The sequence below is a fragment of the Megalobrama amblycephala genome, linkage group LG4, assembly GCF_018812025.1.
Source record: "Megalobrama amblycephala isolate DHTTF-2021 linkage group LG4, ASM1881202v1, whole genome shotgun sequence".
In the NCBI taxonomy this organism is placed as follows: Eukaryota; Metazoa; Chordata; class Actinopteri; order Cypriniformes; family Xenocyprididae; genus Megalobrama; species Megalobrama amblycephala.
Genome location: NC_063047.1, coordinates 16,562,244 through 16,587,318, shown reverse-complemented (window position 1 = coordinate 16,587,318; position 25,075 = coordinate 16,562,244). Strand labels below are relative to the sequence as shown.

Sequence of the window (25,075 nt, the reverse complement as noted above, 5' to 3'; positions counted from 1 at the left end):
GAAATACTTTTTCCAGAATTCACTGATAAAAAGTTCACATCCTTGCTGAATAAAAGTATTGATTTCTTTCAAAAAAAAAGAAAGAAAGAAAGACAAGAAAATTACTGACCCAAAACTATATATTGTTACAAAAGATTTCTAAAAATATTAAGCAGCAAAAATGTTTCTAACATTGATAATAAATCAGCATATTAGAATTTTTCTGAAGGATCATGTGACACTGAAGACTGGAGTAATGATGCTGAAAATTCAAATTTGCATCACAGAAATAAATTATATTTTAAAGTATATTCAATTAGAAAACCATTATTTTAAATTGTAATAATATTTCACAATATTACTGTTTTTTTTCTGTATTTTTCATCAAATAAATGCAGCCTTAATGAGCAGAAAAGACTTCTTTCAAAAACCTTAAAAATAGTAATGTTTCCAAACTTTTGACTGGTATATACACATTACTATTATATAGAAGAGAAAATATGCTTTTCACTACTCTCAAAGTGTATGATTGCCGGAAAAATATATATGTTTGTATTGAACATTGATGGAGCAGCAGATTTTGTGTGAAAATAAATCATAAAAGTGGTTAATTTTGTTTAGAAAATCTTATAAATGTATGAGGTGGTGAGAGGAGCCATGCAGTATTCATACAAATGCTTTAGCTAAAATAATATGTTTTTAATAATGACTCAGTTAATATTTGTTCAAAAGAATCACTTTAGCAAAATTTGGACTATTTTCTGTTTATTTTGATAAATAAAATAATTAATTTGTGTTCAATAAATATACTGTCATTAAAATAGGCCTATGTTAATATAAAAATATATTTAAAAAAATAGAGAAACAAAATAACTTTAAAAAGTAAAGATTCTGAAAGCATTGAAGGAGATCCCATAATATTTAATGTAGATTTACAGTAACAATAAATTATATTTTATGATGATATGCTTAATATAATATTTTTAAATATGATTGTTTCATTAAATATGGGTATTATCTCTAAGATGGATACCCAGTTTGATATATGATATTTGCCATCTGAATCTAACCATGTCATGTCAACAAATGGAAAAGTCGGCCAGCTATTCATTATCATGTTAATTATTGTGCCTTTTGCCCCAACAGCAGGGGCGCTTTTTACCCCAAATACCATACTTTTACATATTCTCCCATTACTGAAAAACTGTTGAATTACCTTGAACAAAACTGAAAATACAAACATTGATTTAATGGATTCTTAAATCAACAACATTTTAAAAACATCAAATATTACACTAAACTAGCTCAGAATCAACCTTGCGTTGCTGCCCGCGATCGCATCAGGGATCAGACAAATTTACCCGCGCGTCTTGAAAAGCAGGTATTTAGGAAAGTGCTGCGGCAAGTTTTTGTGCCATCTAGTGGTTTAGAGGAAAATAAAATCAAAGGCGCCTTTTGCCCCGTTGTACCCTATTACTATTACATTCTATATATGCAAAGCATTCAAAGGACCTCTAAATGATCAAGTCATTTGGTTATCAAATATGGATCCTCACCTGCGATTGGTGGTCCCGCTGTCATTGGTATGGCCATGAGGCCGAGGAGGTAGCCGATGGCTTGAGACGCCTGCATTGGCCCGACCAACTCGAAGGCGATAGGGGCCATGATAGTGATGAAACAGCCGTCACAAAGACCCATCAATACAAAAACCACCACCAGACCTTCGAACGTGGCGCACAGAGGTATCATCATGGACATCAGACCCAGTAATATGAACGAAGCCACCTACACACACATAAACACACACAATCATCTATGGGCGTGGACTAATGCTGCGCTCCATCTGAAGTTTGATATCTCAGAAGGCATTCCATTGGTTGATGCCTGCTAAATTACTTCCAACAAAACTAAATGGTGTCAGAATTTAAAGGGTTAGTTCTCCCAAAAATTAAATTCTGTCATTTTTTACTCACCCTCATGTCGTTCCACACCCGTAAGACTTTTGTTCATCTTCGGAAATACAAATGAAGATATTTTTGATGAAATCTGAGAGATTTCTGTCCAATTGACATTCCAATTGATATATCGCTTTAGCATCGATATTGCAATGTGCTCATCCGCGATCGTCACACCGCAGGTTGTGCGATGTCAAGTATAGGGATCGTGTTTGATCTGTACGGACCAGGCACCGTGGTTCAAAACCCACGTAATACATGGATTAATTGCAAATTTAAACATTATAGAGTGAAAGTTTATCGTTTGCACGTGTTTTAGGACATGTCCATTTAAACATTCAAGCATTTTTACGCCATTCGAGCGCAGAAAGAGAACTCAATTCTGAACTCACACGCTGTTTTCTGTACACACACACACACACAGAGCCGAATCCCGTTCTCTTCCGCGTCTGTTTGAACGGACACGTACACGCAAAATTATGTCAAAATGCCCGTCTCTGTGAGTATCCTCATAAACACAGTCAGTTATGGCCTATGTGAATGTAAACAACTGAGAAAAAAAAACAGATGCATATCATATTCGATCCATGCATTCTGTCTTAAAGTGACAGCAGCCTAACAAACCTGCTGCTGTCTGTGTCATTAATCTTAATAAAACAACAAAATACAAAGAGAAAGTCACTTTTCTAGCTTTAACAAAGATTAATTATATTTAATTTATACAGTGAAGACTATGCAGTGTTATTTTACATTTGATTATTCGATTTATGTACCTGAATACTTAAAGGGTTAGTTCACCCAAAAATGAAAATAATGTCATTTATTACTCACCCTCATGTCGTTCCACACCCGTAAGACCTTCATTCATCTTCGGAACACAAATTAAGATATTTTTGATGAAATCCGATGGCTTAGTGAGGTCTGTAAGCAGGTAAGCCGTTTGATAGGAGAACCGAGGCACTAATTTGATTTGTAAAGCTCCGAAGCAGTGTTTTGAACTATATTGTTGTTATTTTGTTTTTTTGGTGCAAAAAAAGTATTCTCGTCGCTTTATAATATTAAGGTAGAACCACTGTACTCACATGAACTGATTTAAATATGTTAAATATTAATGGATCTTGAGAGAGGAAATGTCATTGCTGGCTATGCAGGCCTCACTGAGCCATCGGATTTCATCAATAATATCTTCATTTGTGTTCCAAAGATTAACAAAGGTCTTATGGGTGTAGAACGACATGAGGGTGATTAATTAATGACATTATTTTCATTTTTGGGTAAACTAACCCTTTAACTGAAAACATAAAGCACTCTTTATTTCATTTGTATCTATGTTCTATTGTATTTATTTTTAATTTGTTTATTATTTTCTATGCAGATTAACTCCCCTACAAAATCACCCCCAATAAGGTCAATAGAATGCCAGAATTCCTCCAGTCATGGAAATATTAATCACAAACATAAACAGTTACTGTTTGGCTTTTGTACCTGCATGTAGATTTTCTTTACTCCAGGAATGAGGTCTCCGATCTTCCCGAACAGCAGTCGACCGACCCCAGACGACGCTCCGATACACACGAGCAGAACCCATTCCCTCTGAGTGTCTTTAAACTGCTCCTTCACATAGTTCATCTGTCACGAAACAGGAAAAACATCAGATGACTAACATTACACATGCAAAATTATATATCCGTATATCTCTGTCTGTCTGTCCTTATCTAATTTGAAAAATAAAAATATGAAGCAGCTGTTTTCAACGTCGATAACAATCAGAAATGTTTCTTGAGCAGCAAATCAGCATATTAGAATGATTTCAGGAGTAATGATGCTGAAAATTCAGCTTTGATCACAGGAAAAAATGACATTTTAACTTTTTTTTTTTTTTTAAACTTGAGTGGCACAACCAAACATTGGTGGGCGGAGTTAGTGTAAATAACGAGTTAGTGTAAATAACGAGTTAGTGTAAATAACGAGTTAGTGTAAATAATGCTCTGCAAAGGTAATCTTGACAAATTGTCATTTTCTAGCTAGACTTAGTAGTATCTTGTACAAACACATAAACATTAGACTCTAGTTGACACAGAAGTGCTAGTTAAGTGTGACTCCCGTGACTTAAACCACTGCTGGACTGACTGCTGGCTTTGTACGGCCATCGTCTTCATCAAAGCTCTTTTTCTTCAGCCTTATGAATGACTGCATTAATGCCGCTGTGTGGTGGGAACACAGGAAAGGCAGCTATAAGTTGAATATTTCCGCTCATAGACGCCCTTGTTTCTAAGAAGGGAAGGGGGAGGTCATGGGGTTAAAAATAAAAAATCCTTTAGAAGCATTTCCTGACCCTAGAGATCACAGGCCTGAGGATTGAACGTCTTTTGAAAACGGCTTGAATGAGAAAACCTTGGGGGCACATCAAAAGCCATGAGATTTCACATTTAGGTTTAATGTGAAGGAAGGGCTTTCCTATTTCACCACCGAGCGCCAAGAGTCAAACGCATACACGCACACGTACAACAAAAGCCGGGACAAAGTGTTTACTTCTGGTCCGAAGCCTGAAAAAACACGGCTGTAGGTGGAAGAGTGAGACTGAGGCGAGGGGGGAAAGGTCTCTCTCATCAACTTTACACACACACACACACAAGAGCTCAGAAACACATCCGAAACACACACATGCAAATAAAGCAAATAAACACTTGCTTCAAACACATACCGACGTTTTGACATATATCAGCACAACACAATTGCAACAAATGCACACATAAACACACACACACTTCCAGTTTCCTTATATAACATCTATCTAAAGCCTGCAGTATATTTCACTACCGTAAGAAGTCTCTTCTGCTCAACACGGCTCAATTTAATTGATTAAAAATACAGTAATAACATTAAAATTGTGAAATATTTTTACAATTTAAAATATCTGTTTTCTATGTGAATATAATGTAAAATGTAATTTATTTCTTTGATCAAAGCTGAATTTTCAGCATCATCACTTCAGTCTTCAGTGTCACGTGATCCTTCAGAAATCATTCTGATATGCATTTCTGATTATCAATAAATTATTTCAGGATTCTTTGATGAATAGAAAGTTCTGCATTTATTTGAAATAAAAGTATTTTGTAAGATTATAAATGCCTACTGACTGTAAGTTTGCTGCTGCCCAACACTGTTAATTTGAGCACATCTCCATGAACAATTAAAGGTCTTGAATTACTGTTTGACAGTGAAAGAGAAGCACGTATGATGGATCCATTTGTGTCATGCTTTTCTTTCAGCAAACACCGAGACATCCTCTTATATAATCACATTTTATGCCCTGTTTACCACTAACTGTGACCCAACTCTATTCATGCACTCAGTCCAGCAGCTGGAAACTAATTCTAGCTTAATTTTGCTTTGAAAAGACCGTCTCTCCTTCAAAAACAAGAGACAGCGAGCAGCATTATGGCCATGGATGTCGGGTATCTAAGTAAAAGTATGTCCATCACTATGACAACAGAGAATGAGCGAGAAGGAAAGGTGAAACAAGGACAGAAATCCCCAGAGTCTGACCTGAGATGACACATGCCGAGTTAATAATTCATCATCAACATGTGTGGACTCATCACATAGACTTTCTGTCATGCAGAGTGCAGTAAATATTTCAGCTCGCAGAACCCTAAAACATTATTTATGCATGGGCCGAGCGCGCCGCTCCTATAGCCTCCTCTGTTTTCTGAATGTTAAACGCACATCGGCTTGACTCACTGTAAATCGGAGGCGTTTTGTTCGTTTGGTCTTTATAAAATGGTCGTCATCTTGTAAACAACAGCCTCTGCAATATAGCAAATGTCACGTTTCACATTCAGTTCAGAAATTAAAATGGACTTTTTTTATATTAACTAAGCTGCGTTAGCATGCCAACGAACAATAACTGCCAGAATTTTTTTTCACTCATGATTTATTGACTGCACTAATAAGGATTTGGCATTGTAAATATGCTAACTAGAAAAGAAGTAGAGCTACTGCAAGTTTTATATATAAATTATGTGCTAAAGCTGAAAAGTTGGTTCACTCAAAAACAAAAATTGTCATCATTTAGTCATCCTTTAGTCATTTTAAAACAATGTGGCACAAACACAAATGTACGGAAGAGGATTAGGGCCAAGCAATAATAAAAAAAATAAAACCATCTCGAGATTAAAGTTGTTAAATTTCGAGAAAAAACTCGTTAAATTTCGAGAAAAAAGTCGAGATAAAATATTGAGAATAAAGTCATTAAATTACGAGAAAAAATTAGTTAAATTATGAGAACAAATTCATTAAATTATGAGAAAAATGTCGTTAAATTTCGAGGAAAAACTCGAGATAAAATGTTGAGAATAAAGTCATTAAATTACGAGAAAAAAGTCGTTAAATTATGAGAACAAATTCGTTAAATTATGATAAAAATGTCGTTAAATTTCGAGAAAAAAGTTGAGATAAAATGTTGAGAATAAAGTCATTAAATTACGAGAAAAAAGTTGTTAAATTATGAGAACAAATTCATTAAATTATGAGAAAAATGTCGTTAAATTACGAGAAAAAACTTGTTAAATTTCGAGAAAAAAGTCGGGATAAAATGTTGAGAATAAAGTTATTAAATTACGAGAAAAAATTTGTTAAATTATGAGAACAAATTCGTTAAATTATGAGAAAAATGTCGTTAAATTTCGAGAAAAAAGTCGAGATAAAATGTTGAGAATAAAGTCATTAAATTACGAGAAAAAAGTCGTTAAATTATGAGAACAAATTCGTTAAATTATGAGAAAAATGTTGTTAAATTTCGAGAAAAAACTCGTTAAATTTCGAGAAAAAAGTAGAAATAAAAAGTTGAGAATAAAGTCATTAAATTACGAGAAAAAAGTCGTTAAATTGCGAGAACAAATTCGTTAAATTATGAGAAAAAAATCGTTAAATTTCGAGAAAAAATCAAGATAAAATGTTGAGAATAAAGTCATTAAATTACGAGAACAAATTAGTTAAATTATGAGAAAAATGTCGTTAAATTTCGAGAAAAAACTCGTTAAATTTCGAGAAAAAAGTCGAAATAAAATGTTGAGAATAAACTCGTTAAATTACGAGAAAAAAGTCGTTAAATTGCGAGAACAAATTCGTTAAATTATGAGAAAAATGTCGTTAAATTTCAAGAAAAAAGTCGAGATAAAATGTTGAGAATAAATTTGTTCTCGTAATTTAACTAATTTTTTCTCATAATTTAATGACTTTATTCTCAACATTTTATCTCGACTTTTTTCTTGAAATTTAACGAGTTTTTTCTCGTAATTTAATGAGTTTATTCTCAACATTTTATCTCGACTTTTTTCTCGAAATTTAACGAGTTTTTTCTCGAAATTTAACATCTTTAATCTCGAGATGGTTTTATTTTTTTATTATTGCTTGGCCCTAATCCGCTTCCATACAAATGAATAAGTGATGCGGAATAATACTCACACCTTTCTAGCAGCATTATTTTAGTATTATTTATATACTATTATAGTATTTATTAATATTTTATATTTATTTTACTTTACATTTTAGTAATTTTGTTTTTGCAAGTATTGTAATTTAGTTTTTTCTATTTAGCTTTAATTTCTTTTTATTTCAGTTTTGGTTTCAGTAATTTTACCATTAAAAATTAGTTATTTATTTTGTTAAGTTTTTTAACTTTAACTAAGTTTTTCATCAAATATTTATATTTTATTTTGTTTCAGCTAACAATTTCAATTAACTTCATAGCACTAAAACTGTGCTTGTTAAAATGACAAATGACTTCTAGCTTCTGATCTCAACACTATTTGATCTTAGTGCTGCGTTCAACACTATACATCATTATATACTCTTAGATCATTACAAAATTATTATTCGTATTCAGGGACAGGCATTAAGGTGGTTTAAATAATACCTATCTGACAGTACTGTTTTGTTTATTTAAATGGGAAATTATCCAAGTTAACCTCAGTGAATAATGGAGGGTCTGTTTTAGGCCCTCTGCTATTTTCAGTATGCATGCTGTCTCTTGGTAATATTATTATCAGAAAACATGGAATTAGTTTCCACTGTTATGCTGATTATAAATCCATATGAAATATGAAACATCTAAATTATTCAAGTGGACAGAGTGTGTTAAAGATATAAAATATAGATAAGACTGAGGTACTATTTATTGCAGTGGTTCCTAACCCCGTTCCTGGGAGGCGTCCAACACTGCACATTTTGCATCTCTCCTTTATCTGACACACCTATTTCAAATCTTGGAGGCTCTTCTAATGAGCTGATGATCTGAATCAGGTGTGTTTGATTAAGGAGACATGGAAAATGTGCAGTGTTGGGGGACCTCCAGGAACATGGTTGGGAACCTCTGATTTATTGGACCAAAAACGTGCACACGGAATCTCTTAAAATACAATTTGCATCTAGTGTCCTTTTGTACTGTATGTACTGTTACTTCATCCTCTACAGTTAAAGACCTGGGTGTTATATTAGACAGCAAATTGTTTGAAATCATGTCTTATACGTTAAAAAAGCAGCCTTCTTCCACCTCACAAACATTGCTACATTATCTGTTTCCGATGCAGGAAAGTTAGTTCATGCATTCATGACGTCTATTACTGTAATGCATTACTAGCTGGTTGTCCTGCATCCTCAATAAACAATCTACAACTACTCCAAAATGCAGCTGCTAGATTTCTGACCAGGTCACATAACCACAATCTCTACACTGGTTATCTATTATGTTCTGTATCGATTACAAAGTACTGCTATGAACCTATAAAGCCCTAAATGGTTTAGCTCCTGTGTATTTAACTGATCTTCTATTGCCCTACAATCCTTCACACTCTTTAAGCTCACTTTCATTGTAAGGAATTCTGCCTTTTGTGTTCTACTCATGTCCTCTTATCAGAATGCCAAGAGAAATAAATCAAGACATAATGCAGAATGAGTATCCTGAGGTCAGTATGATTTCAAATCATGACCTCAAATCTAATTAAATGCTATGAAGAAGAATTTGGGTCAGAGTGGGAGTTTTGCACAAAGACAGACTGACTACATTGAATAGATAATGAATGGCTCGATAAGATCTTCTTTATTGGACTGTAGTAATTTAATAAGCATAACATCATCCATCGCTTCAGCCAACTGCTCTCGTATTATTCTTAGAAACATCGAAAGTTCCATAATTGAAGTCTGTGGAATATACAGTATAGGCCTGGAGTGTATGTGATCCGTCATTATGATTTACTCAGCTTAGATCACACCAGCGCTTTGTGTTAAATGTGTGGAAAGTGAGATATTAATTATTCTCAAAATCTGGCACAAAAAAACTCCCTGTTGAGAGTGAGAACTGCTTTTCCACCTGCCGGGCCACATTGCGATTAAATATTCATCATTTTTTGTTACTGAATCACTGAAGTCATTTGATTTCAATTTCCTATGCAGTGAATGTTGGATTTGTGAGGGTAATTTATAATTAATCTAACTTGAGTAACATGCAGTTCATTTAAATTAGCATTCTGAAATACTCCTCACATTATTTTCATCTTGTTTTTCAGTAAAATATCTACATTAGTACAGATGCATACTTGAGATTGGAAACATAAGATATAGAGTCGTGTTTTCTGAAAAATGTATTAAAATTAAGCGACTTTATGCTTAAAACAAGAACAAATATCTGCCAGTGGGGACAGAAAAATAAAACTTGTTTTCCCTTTAAATAGAGTTTATTTTTCTGACCCCATTGGCAGATATTTTTCCTTGTTTTAAGCATAAACTCACTTCATTTTGGTAATTTTTCAGAAAATAAGACTTAATTGTTACACTTTATTTTACAGTGTCGTAGTTACATTGTAATTATTCAAATAAGTACTGAGTACTGTTAATTAACTACATGTACTTACAGGTAGGGTTAGGGTTTGGTTTAGGGTTAGTTACTTGTAATTATGCATAATTTACTGTTATTACTATAGTAAGTACATGTAGTAACGTGTAACTACGGCACTAAAATAAAGGAAAAGAAGTTTCGTCTGCTTACCAAGGTTACATTTATTTAATTAAAAATACAGTACAAACAGTAATATTGTGAAATAGTATTACAATTTAAAATAATTGTTTTCTATTGGAATGTAATATAAAATGTAATTTATTTCTGTGTTGGAAAAGCTGAATTTTCAGCATCGTTACTCCAGTCTTCAGTGTCACATGATCCTTCAGAAATCATTTTAATATGATGATTTGCTGCTCAAGAAACATTTATTATTATTATCAATGTTGAAAACAGTTGTATACTTTTTTTTTCAGGATTCCTTGATGAATAGAAAGTTCAAAAGAACAGCATTTATCTGAAATACAAAGCTTCTGTAGCATTATACACTACCGTTCAAAAGTTTGGGGTCAGTAAGAATTTTTTTATTTATTTTTTTTTTTTTGAGAAGAATTTAAAGAAATTAATATTTTTTTTCAGTAAGGATGCATTAAATCGATCAAAAGTGACAGCAAAGACATTTAAAATGTAACAAAAATTATATTTCAAATAAATGCTGTTCTTTTGAACTTTCTATTTATCAAAGAATCCTGAAAAAAAATATTGTACACAAATATTTTGTACATCTGTGCACAATAAATGTTTCTTGAGCAGCAAATCATCATATCAGAATGATTTCTGAAGGATCATGTGACACTGAAGACTGGAGTAATGATGCTACATTTTCAAATATTTTCAAAGAAAACAGTTATTTTAAATTGTAATAATATTTCACAATATTACTGATTTTACTGTATTTTTAATTAAATAAATGCAGCCTTGGTGAGCATAAGAGACTTCTTTTAAAGACATTAAAAATCTTACAGATCCCAAACTTTTGAACGGTAGTGTGTATATATATATATATATATAAATTTATTTTATTTTTTTACTAAAAATTAAAAATGTTGCCTTGGCAATAAATAAGTTGAAGTACTAAAATTATTAAAACTTCAAATAAAATTAAAATAAAAACTGAAACTATAAACTATGGCATTAAAAAAAAAAAAAAAAAAAAAAAAAAAAAACCTATAAAAATCACACAACAAAATTAATAAAACATTAAAGTGCCCCATTGTGCTTTTTCACATTTGCATAATGCCAGCCTACAGTCTTCATCGGCTTCATTACAATGTAACTACCTCAATCACTGTAGTTGTATCTGAGACTGGAAGAGTTTGGTTCGTGTCGTTCATGTCGAGAAGACGCTGTTTTCTGCTGCCAAAGTAAATCCACTTTGATGAGATTGATACGGTAAAACCGACGCCATCGTTACTGTTCGTATCGAGTGCTGAGGAAGAGCTGAGATTCAGATATGCTAATGAGCATTTGATTTCTGACCAATCACAACAGACTGAGCCATCTGACCAATCAGAGCAGAGCAGCTCTCAGAAAGGCGGGGTTTAGAGAGACCGAATCTTCGAACGAACCGTTTCAGACACTGAGAGAAAAGAGCTGATGCTGTAATGGATATTATGAGAAATTTAAATTGTTTTTGACCTTGGATGAATGTAAACCTGTTGTAGGAGACTCAAAACAACATTAGGAGCTTTAAAATAGCATAATCGAGGCACTTCAACTAAAATGAAAACGGAAAATAAAAAGTAATTCAAAATATGAATAAAAAATATAACAGTATCTCAAATATCACAGCACAAAACTCACCAGGTGCACGTACGGAACGAAGTATCCCAGCACCGCTGTGGCGACACCGAACGCCCACACCCGATAGGTCAGCACGCTGAACACTCGTACGTTAAAGTACTTTCTAATCTTGGCCAGGCCCTTCTGCCACCTGCTCGCCGACTCCAGGCCGGACGGGGGACCTCCGTCCATTCCCATGCCTGGCATCGGGCACATCCCGCTGGGCATGAGCGGTTTGAAGGTGAGGGCCAGCAGCGACTGGACCAGCATGAAGATGCTGAGGATCTGGAAGGTTCTGGGAAGGCCCAGCGGTCCCACCACTTTCTTCAGCAGCACCGGGAGCCCCATAGAAAACAGGCTGCTGCCTGCGGTCACCACGCCGTTGGCCAAGCCCAGTCTCTGTCGAAAATAATGCCCCAGGATCACCAGAGACGGCTGAAACGCAAACGAGGATCCGCAGCCGAACAGTATTCCGTATGTGAAGTATCGAAGACCCAGCGTGCTGAAGAGAGAGGAAGATCAACAGAGGAACAAACATGATGAAAGGTTGAAGGTTCAAGTTTCAATTTTTTACTCTTTTTTGATGTTGAAGCTATTTCTTCTATCCCAGATTAATGTGAAAAGGCTACAAGTAGGGCTGTCAAACGATTAATCGCGATTAATCGCATACAAAATAAAAGTTTGAGTTTGCATAATATATGTGTGTAAATAATATGTATATGTAAATACACACAAATTTATGTATATATTTAAGAGAAATATGTTATGTACAAAAAAAATTTATTTATATATAATATAAATTCTATAAAAATATAAATAAATACATATGCTTGTAAATATTTCTCAAGTATATACATGGATGTGTTTGTATTTATATATACATAATAATTACACACAGTACACACACATATATTAGGCAAACTCAAACTTTTATTTTGTATGCGATTAATGGTGATTAATCGTTTGACAGCCCTAGCTACAAGTATGTTTACGTACCCATTTGAAAGAGAAGTGCATCACTGACATACTATTAAAAACAACCCAAGTTGGGTTGAAAATTGACAATTTGGGTTGTTTTAACTCAGCGGTTGGGTCAAATGTTTAACCCAACCTGCTGGGTAGTTTTATTTAACTCAACTATTGTTTAAAAATTACTGTATTGCTTGCTTAAAATGAAATCAAAATATTTCAGAAATTAACATTTACTAATATGTTTAACAAATGAACATTTATTAATAATTAAATAATAAACATTAAATTGAATATTAATAAATGTTCACCTTTTGATTATTATTGTTGCCTCTAGAATTTATGTCTAAACCTATTTTGGGTTCATTTTAATCCAGTCATATAGCAATTTTTAAACAATAGTTGGATTAAATAAAACTACCCAGCAGGTTGGTCAAACATTTAACCCAACCACTGGGTCAAAACAACACAATCACTGAGTTTGTCCATATTTAACCCAACTTAGGTTGTTTTTTTGTGTGTACTGTTATAGTTTTTGTTAATATTTTGAATTAGATTGTATTTTTATATTTTCTGTTTAAGTTTTAGTAATTTTGCTGTTATTTTTATTCGTTTTTTAATTTTTTAAACACCGTTCTGAACACCGTTACTGACAATCCTCATTTTGGCTGCGTGAGATTCTCCAGCTTTGTTGTTGTTGAGCTGTTAAAGCTCCACCCCCTTCTGGAAAGGGGGCGGGAGCAGAAGCTCATTTGCATTTAAAGGGACACACACAAAAACGGCATGTTTTTGCTCACACCCAAATAGGGTCAAATTTAACAAGCTCTAATAAATGATCTGTGGGGGATTTTGAGCTGAAACTTCACACACACATTCTGGGACACCAGAGACTTACATTACATCTTGTGAAAGGGGCATTATAGGTCCTCTTTAATATCTGATGATTGCATTATAATACATGACCAAAAGCAATGCTTCTATTGCTTGTTTCTGCTTCTTCTTTACCTCTGTTTTGATCCAGAGATTCTGTACAGGGTTGCCAGATCTGTGCAACAAAAGTAGCCCAAAAATAGCTCAGTGCAGAATTTGTACGTCTGGGGGGTGTTTTTAATTCAGCCCACGGGAACCCATGGCAAGACATGTAATAGCGCCCCCTACTTTATAACAGTGAAAACATGGATTGTCAGAAAATTCCGTTGTGTCATAAATGATGAAAAATTCTGTCAATGGTCAGGAAATGGTCATTTGCTCAAATGATGGATTGTGTGTCCTTGCGAGATGGAATAGAGATCTCTAACCTGCAGGGGACACTTGTGTTCAAAGCCTGAGGAAGAAAGGCAGATAGTTTGTGTGAGTGTGTGTGCGTGTGTGTGTACGCACACACTTGTTAGCATTTGTGTTTGTTGAGTGTTTCAGGCTCTAAACACAGCAGGACCGTTTTTTTCCCAACCGTTTCTAACAACAGCAAGAGCTTTTTCAGCTTGGAATAAAACCAGAACTCTGTCCGACTGCACAAGGATCTCAGAAACAGGGCACTGTGAGAAAACAATGAGAACGAAGGAAAGAGGAGAAGAGAAAGAAAGCAAAGATTACACAAATGTTCTGCCGTACATGTCCTGCTGTCCTATGCGTTCTTCTTTTTGTTTGAGGACAGCTGGTGTGTTTCAATAAACACACTAAAGGAGGCTAAAGTGATTTGTCTTGTGAATTCGAACACACTCACTCACTGACATCTTACCAGTGCAAGAGAGAAACAGAGAAACGTGCTGCCTGCCTCACACTTTCAAACATTTCTGTCTGCAAGGTCAAATAAAAGTACAAAATATTACAAAATGGACAAAACCTGATCATCAAATATTTATTATTATAAGATTTTGTTCGTAGAAAAAGATTGTTTTTGGAAAAATGAACAAGAAACAAAATCATATAATAATAAATATTTAACAGAAAAAATATTGTTTTAGCAAAAATGCATAATAAAAAATATATAATATACATTTTACAGAAAAAAAAAATATTGCTTGTTTTTTTTTATTCAAAATGAAAAAAATCAAATAATAAATACTTTACAGAATAATATTGTTTTTGGAAAAATGCACAATAAAGAAATCATATAATAAATATTTTACAGAAAAATATTGTTTTGTTAAATAAAATTATTCAAAAGAAAAAAAATCATTTACAGTTTTTTTCAATTGCTAACATACATTTGTCCAAACTCTAGTCACGTTTTCAAAACTCTAAACACATCCATCTGTTGTGGCCATACCATTGACACAAATCATGTCATTTTCACACAAAATGCAGTCAATGAACACGTTTCTAAAATGTTTGATTTTCTTTTCATATAAGCTTACCCCATACCAAAATCATGGATCTTTCTCATCTTATTTGCAAATGCTTAAACACAGCAAGTCAGAAATGAAGCCCCAATGTTACAATCATTAAGTATAAAACCTATACTTTTGCAAAACCAGCAGCTCAAAAGTATTAAAAAAATATATCAAACAAATACTGAAACAATTGATAAGCATTTTTAATTAGCAGATCACTGAAATATTGAGAAATAGCAGATTCCAGTCTCAGTTGGAGGCATAGTCAGGTGTTGAAGTTCTTTGGACTTTGAATCAGATTTGTTCAGTGAGGATGAAGAACAACACAGAGGAGCAAAAAAAAAAAAAAAAATGTCTGGGTGAGAGGAATAGATGAAGGAGGAGAGGAGAAGTTGGATCAGGACAAGGGAGAAGAAGAGGTATGGGAGAGGAGGAAGAGTGTGTGCTGGATTGTGCATCTCTTTTTTTTTCACTTACACATGTGGAACCTATGAAAGCTTATTTCTGCCATGAATAGAAAATAAAAAAGGCAATTATGTCTTTTTATCACACAATTCTGGCTTTTTTTCTTTCTATTCCTATAGTTTATATATCACAATTCTGAGGGGAAAAAGTCAGAATTATAGAGATATAAACTTACAATTGAAAAAAAAAAAAAAATAGAATTGAGATAAAAAGTCACAATTACCTTTTATTCTTATTATTCTGTGGCAGAAAAAAAGCTTCAACAGTAACAAAAGGCCATGCATGTTGGATTTGTTGTTGATCAATGGCAGCAATTTCATGTTTTCATTTCAGTAAAATCTTCATGAAAAGCTTTTACTACAACGATTCCACTACCACTGTTCATATATGCAGAATATGTGGTCTGTGTAGGGCACTAAATAATGGGACACCATCGGGCACCATCAACACCACACACCCAGAATGAGATTTCAACCAAGAGGCCAACTGAAGTTCTGCTGCACATTATATAAAGTAATGACTCATTCACTTCTGTTGCCAAGAATGCACACATTCAACACTCGACTGAAAATGTAGAATGGCTTACATGTGAGCATTCTTCTCTATTCTATTGCTGCAGTAAAAGGAAACAGAATTATAAAAACTATAGATTTCATATTTTCTGCAGGTAGAACTGAAACATGACAGTAATGCAGTTTTCGTAATGCTGTTAGTATTTTGACAGTCATTGTGCTTTGACTGTATATGTTCATGATGGATAGAAAACTAGTGCTATATGTTTTGATAGAGTTAGTATGTGTTGAAAAAGGTTTTTAGCATTTTGAAATCTAGAGTTCGTGCTAATTTAACAAAATATGGTTTTGGGCAGAAAATGAACTTTTTGGCTAATTGTGTGATGTTTGTGTGTTGCTGTGTTAAGAGTTTAGGAAAAGTACTTTAAGTATTGGTAAACGCTTGTTAGCAATTGAAAAAAAAAACTAATAATAAATACTTCACAGACAAATGTTGTTTTTAGTAAAATGCACAAGAAAGAAACCATACACTCTAAAAAATGCTGGGTTGAAAATGGACAAACCCAGCGATTGGGTTGTTTTAACCCAGCGGTTGGGTTAAATGTTTGCCCAACCTGCTGAGTAGTTTTGTTTAAACCAACTATTGTTTAAAAATTGCTATATGGCTAGCTTAAAATGAACCCAAAATAGTTGGGAAATTAAAAACCAGATGCAATTAGAGGCAACAATAATAGACAAAAGGTGAATGTTTATTAATAAGCTTTAATATTTTATTAATATAAATTTAATAGTTTAATAGTTTATTAATATAAATGTATTAATAAGCAATTTAATAAATGTTTATTGTTTAATAATTATTCATTGAACATTAATAAATGTTCATTTCCAACATACTTTGGGTTAATTTTAATTAAGCAATACAGTAATTTTTAAACAATAGTTGAGTTAAATAAAACTACCCAGCAGGTTGGGTAAACATTTAACCCTACCGCTGGGTTAAAACAACCCAATTGCTGGGTTTGTCCATTTTCAACCCAACTTGGGTTGTTTTTAACCCAGCATTTTTTAGAGTGTATAGGCCTAATAATACATATTTTACTTACTAAACTTTTTTTTTTTCAATAAATATACAAGAAAATAAGTTCTATAATCATAAATATTTTACATAAAATTATTGTTTTTGGAATAATGTCTTACAATATTAAATATTTGGGGAAAATTATTGATTTCATTTTGTTCTGTATAGTTATGGCATGTTTGTCAGTTCAGTTCAACAGTTATGAAAATTAAAAAAAAAAAAAAAAGAATTCATAATATGGCCATCTTGAAATATAACTATTTTCTGTTTTTGAGCATTATCAAATGTTCAAAATGCAAATGTCAGTGCAGAAAGCATCGTTCAGCGCTCTGTGAGTTCTGATGCACACACCGTATATCTGTGCGGAGCTTACGCATCTTATGCAGAGTAGCAGTTCACATTCACACACATAAATATATAGACTACAAAGACTGCATGGAGCTGTGTACGTCATGGACAGCTAAATACAACACTTAAATTAAGTTTAGAAACATCTGCATCATAGAGAAATTCAAGGACAGACGCTGTGAAGAACATATGAATGATCACTGACTTCTTTGTCTAGTCCAGGATGACAGCGCTGAGCATTCTGGGTAAAATAAATGTGCTTTGGTAAGACTGAAAGAATTCAAGTAAACAAAATCCTAATGCAAGGGTCCTTCTCAGGAAATGATGTAATTTGTGTCACAGAACAGTCACATTATTTGATTGAGGTCGTTTTGTTCTGTGTGTAGAGTTATGGTATATTTGTCAGTTCAGTTCAACAGTTAAAGGAAAAATTATTATAAAATAATAAATATTTTACAGAAAAATATTGTTTCTGGAAAAATGCACAAGGAAAGAATAATTTAGATATTTTATAGAAAATTTTGACTTCATTTTGTCTTCATATATAGTTATGGTATATTCGTCAATTCAGCTCTACAGTTATAGAAAAACTTTTAATAATAAATATATTACATAAAATACTGTTTTTGGAAAAATGCACAAGGAAGAAATCATATAATAAATATTTTACAGAAAAATATTGTTTTTGGAAAAATGCACAAAGAAAAAATCATTTAATAGATATTTTATAGAAAAATATTAATTTAGGAAATATTTAATTTAATTTTGTTTGGAATATTCGTCAGTTCAGTTCAACAGTTATAGCAAAAAAAAAAAAAAATCAAATAAAAAATAAATATACAGACAAATATCCAGATAAATATTTTTTCTGAAAAATGCACAAGAAAAAATACAAAATATAGATTATGGAAAAATGTACAAGGAAGAAATCTTTTAATAATAAATATTTTTACAATATTTTACAGAAAATATTGTTTTTAGAAAAACGCACAATGAAAGGATCATTTAATAGATATTTTAAAGAAAAATATAATTTTTTTCTTAAATTTAAAGTGTATATAGTTATGGTATATTCATCAGTTGAGTTTAACAGTTAGTAAAAAAAATCAAATAAAAAAATATTTTTCTTCTGAAAAATGCACAAGTAAAAATAATATAATAAATATTTGACAGGAAAATATATTGTTTTTGGAAAAATTCATGAGAAAAGAATCATTTAATGATAGCGATATTATAGAAAAATATTGCTTTAGGAAATACTTTATTTCATTTTATTCTAAGTATATAGTTATGGTATATTTGTCAGTTCATTTCAACAGTTATTGTAACAAAAATCATAAATATAAAGAAATATTTTACAGATTTTTTCTTCTGAAAAAAGCACAAGAAAAATTAGTATAACAATAAATATTTACAGAAAAATGTTGTTTTTGGAAAAATGCACAAAAATATTGACTATAAATAATGTGGTGTGGTGCAAAGGCCAATATTAGGTGTTTTTGTTCTGATAACCAACATTCAATCCCAAATCTCTGTGAATATAACAGTGTACGCTCAAGAAATGGTTTTGGTGGTGTGTGTGTGTGTGTGTTTTGGTAATTTATAATTTAAAGCACATGTGAAAAGGCTAAAACAATGGAAAATAAAACACTGTACAAAGTGTTAAAAAGGAAAACTAAGAAAAGGAAGAAGGCATTACGTTGCGAAGGAACTGGTGAGAAGGCCGAGGAAGGCCACAAACGCTCCGCAGACGGCCGTCTTCCGGCATCCGAAGTGATCGGTGAACATACTGACCACCGGAGAGCAGAAAAATATCATCCCCATCGCCAGAGCTCCAACCCATGCTGAAGAAAGAGAGAGAAAAACATGTGATCAATTGATAACATACAGTACCAGAACTGTGCTATTCTGTTGCTAGGGCATTGCTATGTGGTTGCTAGTTCATTTCTTATGCTGTCTCTATGGCTCAGTGTAAGTCTGTGTGATATTTTTGCCCGTTTAATGGCTTAGTAAAGCAACAACACCTCTTTTCAACAAGTCACACAAACTATGCAAATCCCTAACCCTAAGAACGAGCAACAGAAAACCACTAATAAGATCATCGACCAAATAATCAGCTTTGAGATTCATTTGTGTGCATGAACTTTACTCATGTGATGAATGTGACGAATACTCCAGGGTTGCAATCAAACAGAGTATTTCACACATGCATGCACCCAAACTTGCGTTCTTTGTTCACGCAGATGAAAGTTCATCATCTGTGTATTTGGAGCACAGGCCGTCTCAATCCATGTCAAGCTCAGACAAACAAACACTGCATGTGTTTCATGGTTCAAAGGTAGTTTAATGTCTGCACAGAGTGTCTGGAGTCTGAGGACACTGGTTCAATATTTGACGCTGATCTGTCTGCGTGTGTGTGTGTGTGTGTGTGTGTGTGAGAGAGAGAGAGAGAGTGGGCGTGAGTGTGTGCATGAATTTGTGTGTGTGTGTGTGTGTATATATATATATATGTGTAATAGAGAGAGAGTGTGTGTGAGTGTGTGTGCATATGTATGGGTGTGAGTGTGTGTGTGTGTGTGTGTGTGTGTGTGTGTGAGCCCTCCTCGGCGAGTCATTCTTGGCTGAGGTTCAGTGGAAATGTGGCCCCATGATTCCAGAGAGGAAGCGGTACGTTAACAAACCAAGCGAACGAGTGTTTACCCGCAGAAGAACACAGGGTCAGGGTTCACACAAGGCCCTGCGACTCCCGCTGGCTTATGGAGTCGTACGAGACGTATGTTTTCCACAGGTTTCATAGTCAGGGTTTTGTTTGTTGTTTTGTTAGCTTTGCAAATGACCGATCTTTCTGTGATGTTCCGTTGGAACTACGAGTTCAGAACTTTAGAACAATGCAAAGAGTCTCTGTTTTGGAATAGAATGTTCTGGAAGCGGCAGATTCTAACGGCCCGGATAAAAGATCATGCAGAAAACATGAGGTGGATAAGTCTATGTGTGTGTGGGAGTCTGAGGATTAAACATTCCAGTGACTATTAGGAATGGATTACCTTACTTCTCCAAGAAAAATAAAGCACACAGAAAGCAGAAAATATCAGAGGACTTTAGATTAAACCCATCATAAATAATGCACAGCCGACACAAAACAAACCAGAGAAGGAGTCAGGACAAAGTTTGAATAGATTCATTGATGATGCAAACGTTTGGACCCAAACATACAAAGTCCAAAGAGAGGGTGGTGGAATCGAACCTGAACCGGTTTGGACAAAACAACAAAGGGTTTTATAATGGGTAAATATAGGGTAAATATAATGAATATATAAGCTAATATAGTGCATATATTAAGTGAAATGCTCCCTCTTGAGTTCATTTCTCTAGTCAACTAACATGCTGTGGACACTAAATGACTTTCCTGAGGTAAATGTAATGCTACATGAGATATTATTCTCAAGCTGTTTTACTGATGTCTTTCCGCAGTTGAAACACTGGTTGAGAGATTACACACATAGATATGATCATCTGTTCTTCTTCGTCTCCGCTTTTCCCTGTTGTGGCAGATAGCAAACAGCATTGCATTACCACGCGCGCCCCCATGTGGACTGGAGTGTGGATTGCCTGTGACTAACTGTATTCATCGTCTGACTGTATGCACCAAACCGTGAGATCCATACCGTATGGTTCGGGATGAATATATGTACCATTACACACCTAATTATTATTATTATTATTATTATATTATCTGTAAGAACAGTTGATGATTTGAAGTACACTACAATTGCACATTCAATACAATTAAGCACACTTGAATAGAAGTGTGCTTCCCTGTAAGGAGCTTGTTTAGAGTGTTGTAATGCTGTTCTGGGTGGCCGTGTCAAAAGAGTCCACCAATGAGAGAGAGAAACATGTCACACCATGTGACCCTCACTGTGGCCCATGTGTCTGACAGCTGAAACAGAGAACTGAAAAACAGGAGTGGACACATGGTTCTCTCCTGTCACCCTCTGACTGCTTTTGTAAGCAAAGGATTCGATTTGTTTACATTTTTTCGAAAGACAAATGCTTGAAAAATAAACCAGAGAAACCCAAAACTGCCAAACAAGGAAGGAGAAACTTCCTGAACCCACAGCTACAGTCGGAGGAACTGTTCTTTTTCAGTTTTTCGTCCTTTCTTTCTACTTCTAACATCCTCTCACCTTCCCTCTCATTTTATCCATTAAAATGAAGCTGAAATCACACAGACCTCTTCTTCTGAAGCATACATGTCAGTTGTCATTTAACATGTGTGACAGTGGGTAAACATGCATCACACAATTATTCAAAATAGGGCTGTAAAAATCGATTAATCGCGATTAATCGCCTCCAAATTATATGATCTTTGGTGCTGTCAAGCGATTAATCGTGATTAATCGCTAAAATATTTATATATGATATAAATGATATAAATATATATGCAGTATAAACATGCAAATATTTCTTAAATATATACATGGATGTGTGTATTTAAATATACATAATAATTATACACAGTACACACATATATTACATAAACTTTTATTTTGGATGCGATTAATCACGCTTAATTGTTTAAATATAAATATATATTACATAAATTTCTTAAATATATACATGCACGTGTGTGTATTCATATATAAATTTAAATATACGCAATACACACATATATTATGAACCCACAAACTTTTATTTTGGAGGCGATTAATCGTGATTAATCGATTTCACAGCACTAATCCAAAATATCTCAAAATGTCTCAAATCACCATTTATTCTGTGGTGGAAATGATGATTTAAACATTTCTTAAATATAAATTTGTCTTGCTAAAAGGCTAGCATTTCACACAATTACATAATTATTTTTTGCAGAATTTGACAATATTACTGCTTGACGCAAAATAAATAAAAATATATTCCGCTCAGATTATATTTATCGCGACAGCCAAAAATTCCATAAAATGTATGTAAAATACATTTATGTAAAATGTATGTAAATTTAAAAAAATGCTTATGTATATTTCAGTCTACTTTTAAACATCAAAATTCATATTTTTATAATACATTTTTTATATTTTAAGACTGAATGTCTTTTGAAATGCTGTAAATAAAGTCACATGAAACTAGTAAATCATAGTAAATGATGATGGCATGGAAAAAAGTATAGTTTTATGGGTTTCCGTGTACATTAGGAAAAAGTTGATTATGTTATTTTTTAACAAAAATCAACATAAAAAGTCCATAAACATGCCTGAAGTTGAGGAAATTGTTTAAAGGTGCCCAAGAATGCTTTTTCACAAGATGTAATATAAGTCTAAGGTGTCCCCTGAATGTGTCTGAAGTTTCAGCTCAAAATACCCCATAGATTTTTTTTAATAAATTTTTTTAACTGCCTATTTTGGGGCATCATTAACTATGCACTGATTTTTTCAGCGCGCCGCCCCTTTAATTCGCCTGCTCCCTGCCACACGAGCTCTCGATTATATTACAGCACATTTACAAAGTTCGCACAGCTAATATAACCCTCAAATGGATCTTTACAAGATGTTCGTCATGCATGCTGTATGCATGCTTCGAATTATGTGAGTAAAGTATTTATTTTGGTGTTTATATTTGATTCTCTATGAGTTTGAGGCTATGCTCCGTGGCTAACGGCTAATGCTACACTGTTGGAGAGATTTATAAAGAATGAAGTTGTGTTTATGAATTATACAGACTGCAAGTGTTTAAAAATGAAAATAGCGACGGCTCTTGTCACCGTGAATTCAGTAAGAAACGATGGTAACTTTAACCACATTTAACAGTACATTAGCAACATGCTAACGAAACATTTAGAAAGACAATTTACAAATATCACTAAAAATATCATGATATCATGGATCATGTCAGTTATTATTGCTCCATCTGCCATTTTCGCTGTTGTTCTTGCTTGCTTACCTAGTCTGTTGATTCACCTGTGCAGATCCAGACGTTACTGGCTGCCCTTGTCTAATGCCTTTCATAATGTTGGGAACATGGGCTGGCATATGCAAATATTGGGGCGTACACCCCGACAGTTACGTAACAGTCGGTGTTATGTTGAGATTCGCCTGTTCTTCGGAGGTCGTTTAAACAAATGAGATTTATATAAGAAGGAGGAAACAATGGAGTTTGAGACTCAGTGTATGTCTTTTCCATGTACTGAACTCTTGTTATTCAACTATGCCAAGGTAAATTCAAATTTTGAATCTAGGGCACCTTTAAAGTCAATTTCTCTATGGAGAAAATGAATGGGATTTTACCTAATGAAGTCGACTGTTGCACTCTATTCCTGCATTTTCACTCACACGCCTCTTTCTTTTATGCCTCCCCTCTCTGCTCTCCTTTGTTCCAAATCACTCCTAATTCTCACTAATGAGTCTGCTCCACATGTTTCATGATGGGATCATTTGTTAAATGAGGTAGAGAAAGACAGAAAGGACAGACGTGAAAGCAGCTTCCCTCTAGAACAGAAAGAAAAGAGGAAAGAAGGAAACGAGTGACCCACAAACACTGACAGATGCTCTCTGACAGATTGTGGATAAAGACACTCAGCCGCAGGGAAGCACGGATCACTCTCTCTGAACGCCCCTTTCTTCCTCTATTTTCTCTCTTTCTATCTCTGTTCATGCCCTCCTGTCCTTACAAGCTCCCTCATGTCTCTCTGTCAGGCCGAATCTCAGGAAACCTGTCAAGAACATGTCTGGGTTATATGTTACAAAAATCATAAGAATAGACCATAGATAACATTACAAATGTTTAAACGTCTATTTCAGGGAAGGCCTTGTGTATTTGAGCTCATTTTGTGCATAAAATTGTGAAATTTCTCAGTTTAAACATTTGTTATGTTATCTACGTTCTATTGTGAATAAAATATTGGCTCATGTGATTTGAAAGTCTTTTAGTTTTCATTTTATTCAGATTTAAAAAACGTCCCAACATTTCCGGAATTCGGGTTGTATTTCAGACCATAAATAAACAAACTGAAACTAAACAACCGTCCTGTACCAAGTGAGCTAGACATGCTTTGTGTCTGTCTTTATCTAGTATCCCATGTACAATTTTCCACTGAAGACCTCCTATTCGACTTTCAATGGGTCTTTTGTATAGGGAGCGCCAGCTTCCAGACACCAACACTGAAATCCATTTACTTTCCCTCAAGTCCTTAAAGCATTTATAATTGCATTTTTTTTTACACATATTCTATACAGGATCTTCTTAGTTCGAGTTCTGAAAAAACCCAACTCTGGAATTTTCATTGACACAAACTTCCTCCCAATCTTCCTCCTTCAAACTAATTTTGAGGTCAGGGAAACCAAATGACTGTGCAGGGCTTGACAGTATCAACCTATAAGAAGTCTCATTAAGATATGTTTTGATCAATCGGATCACAAGTGAACAACAAACCTTTTGAGCTTGTCCACTTTCGATCACTTCCAGAGGTAGTCGAAAACACATTCGACCGGATTGCTTTCATAGTGTAGACGCTCATGTGGTCAAATGTGTTCAAACAGCCACAAAAGTCTGCCTTTTGATCTAATGCGTAAACGTTATAGGAAGCGCTCTAGCCAGATGGGATTTAAACATTCTCGGCTGAAAACCCAAGTTTGGTTTGAAGATGAAAAATGTACCAAACACAATGTTCTCTCACCATTCCTGATTTCTAATATGCACTCACAGCATTCACCGTGGTCTTTGAGCAGAAATAAAAGTATGTTTTTCCGTCGTCTCCATGCGCG

General features: G+C 33.9%; 1 protein-coding gene across 1 annotated transcript in view; it reads right to left on the bottom strand.

Annotated features, from left to right (window-relative positions):
- slc16a2 (solute carrier family 16 member 2) overlaps positions 1–25,075 on the bottom strand; it is a 42,248-nt gene that overhangs the window by 6,441 nt on the left and 10,732 nt on the right. Inside the window, exons 2-5 of the mRNA XM_048187954.1 lie at positions 19,018–19,162; positions 11,635–12,115; positions 3,420–3,563; positions 1,536–1,764 (exon numbers count right to left, since the gene is read on the bottom strand). Of these exons, the coding sequence (XP_048043911.1) occupies positions 1,536–1,764; positions 3,420–3,563; positions 11,635–12,115; positions 19,018–19,162 (999 nt within the window). The remainder of the gene's footprint in view (positions 1–1,535; positions 1,765–3,419; positions 3,564–11,634; positions 12,116–19,017; positions 19,163–25,075) is intronic.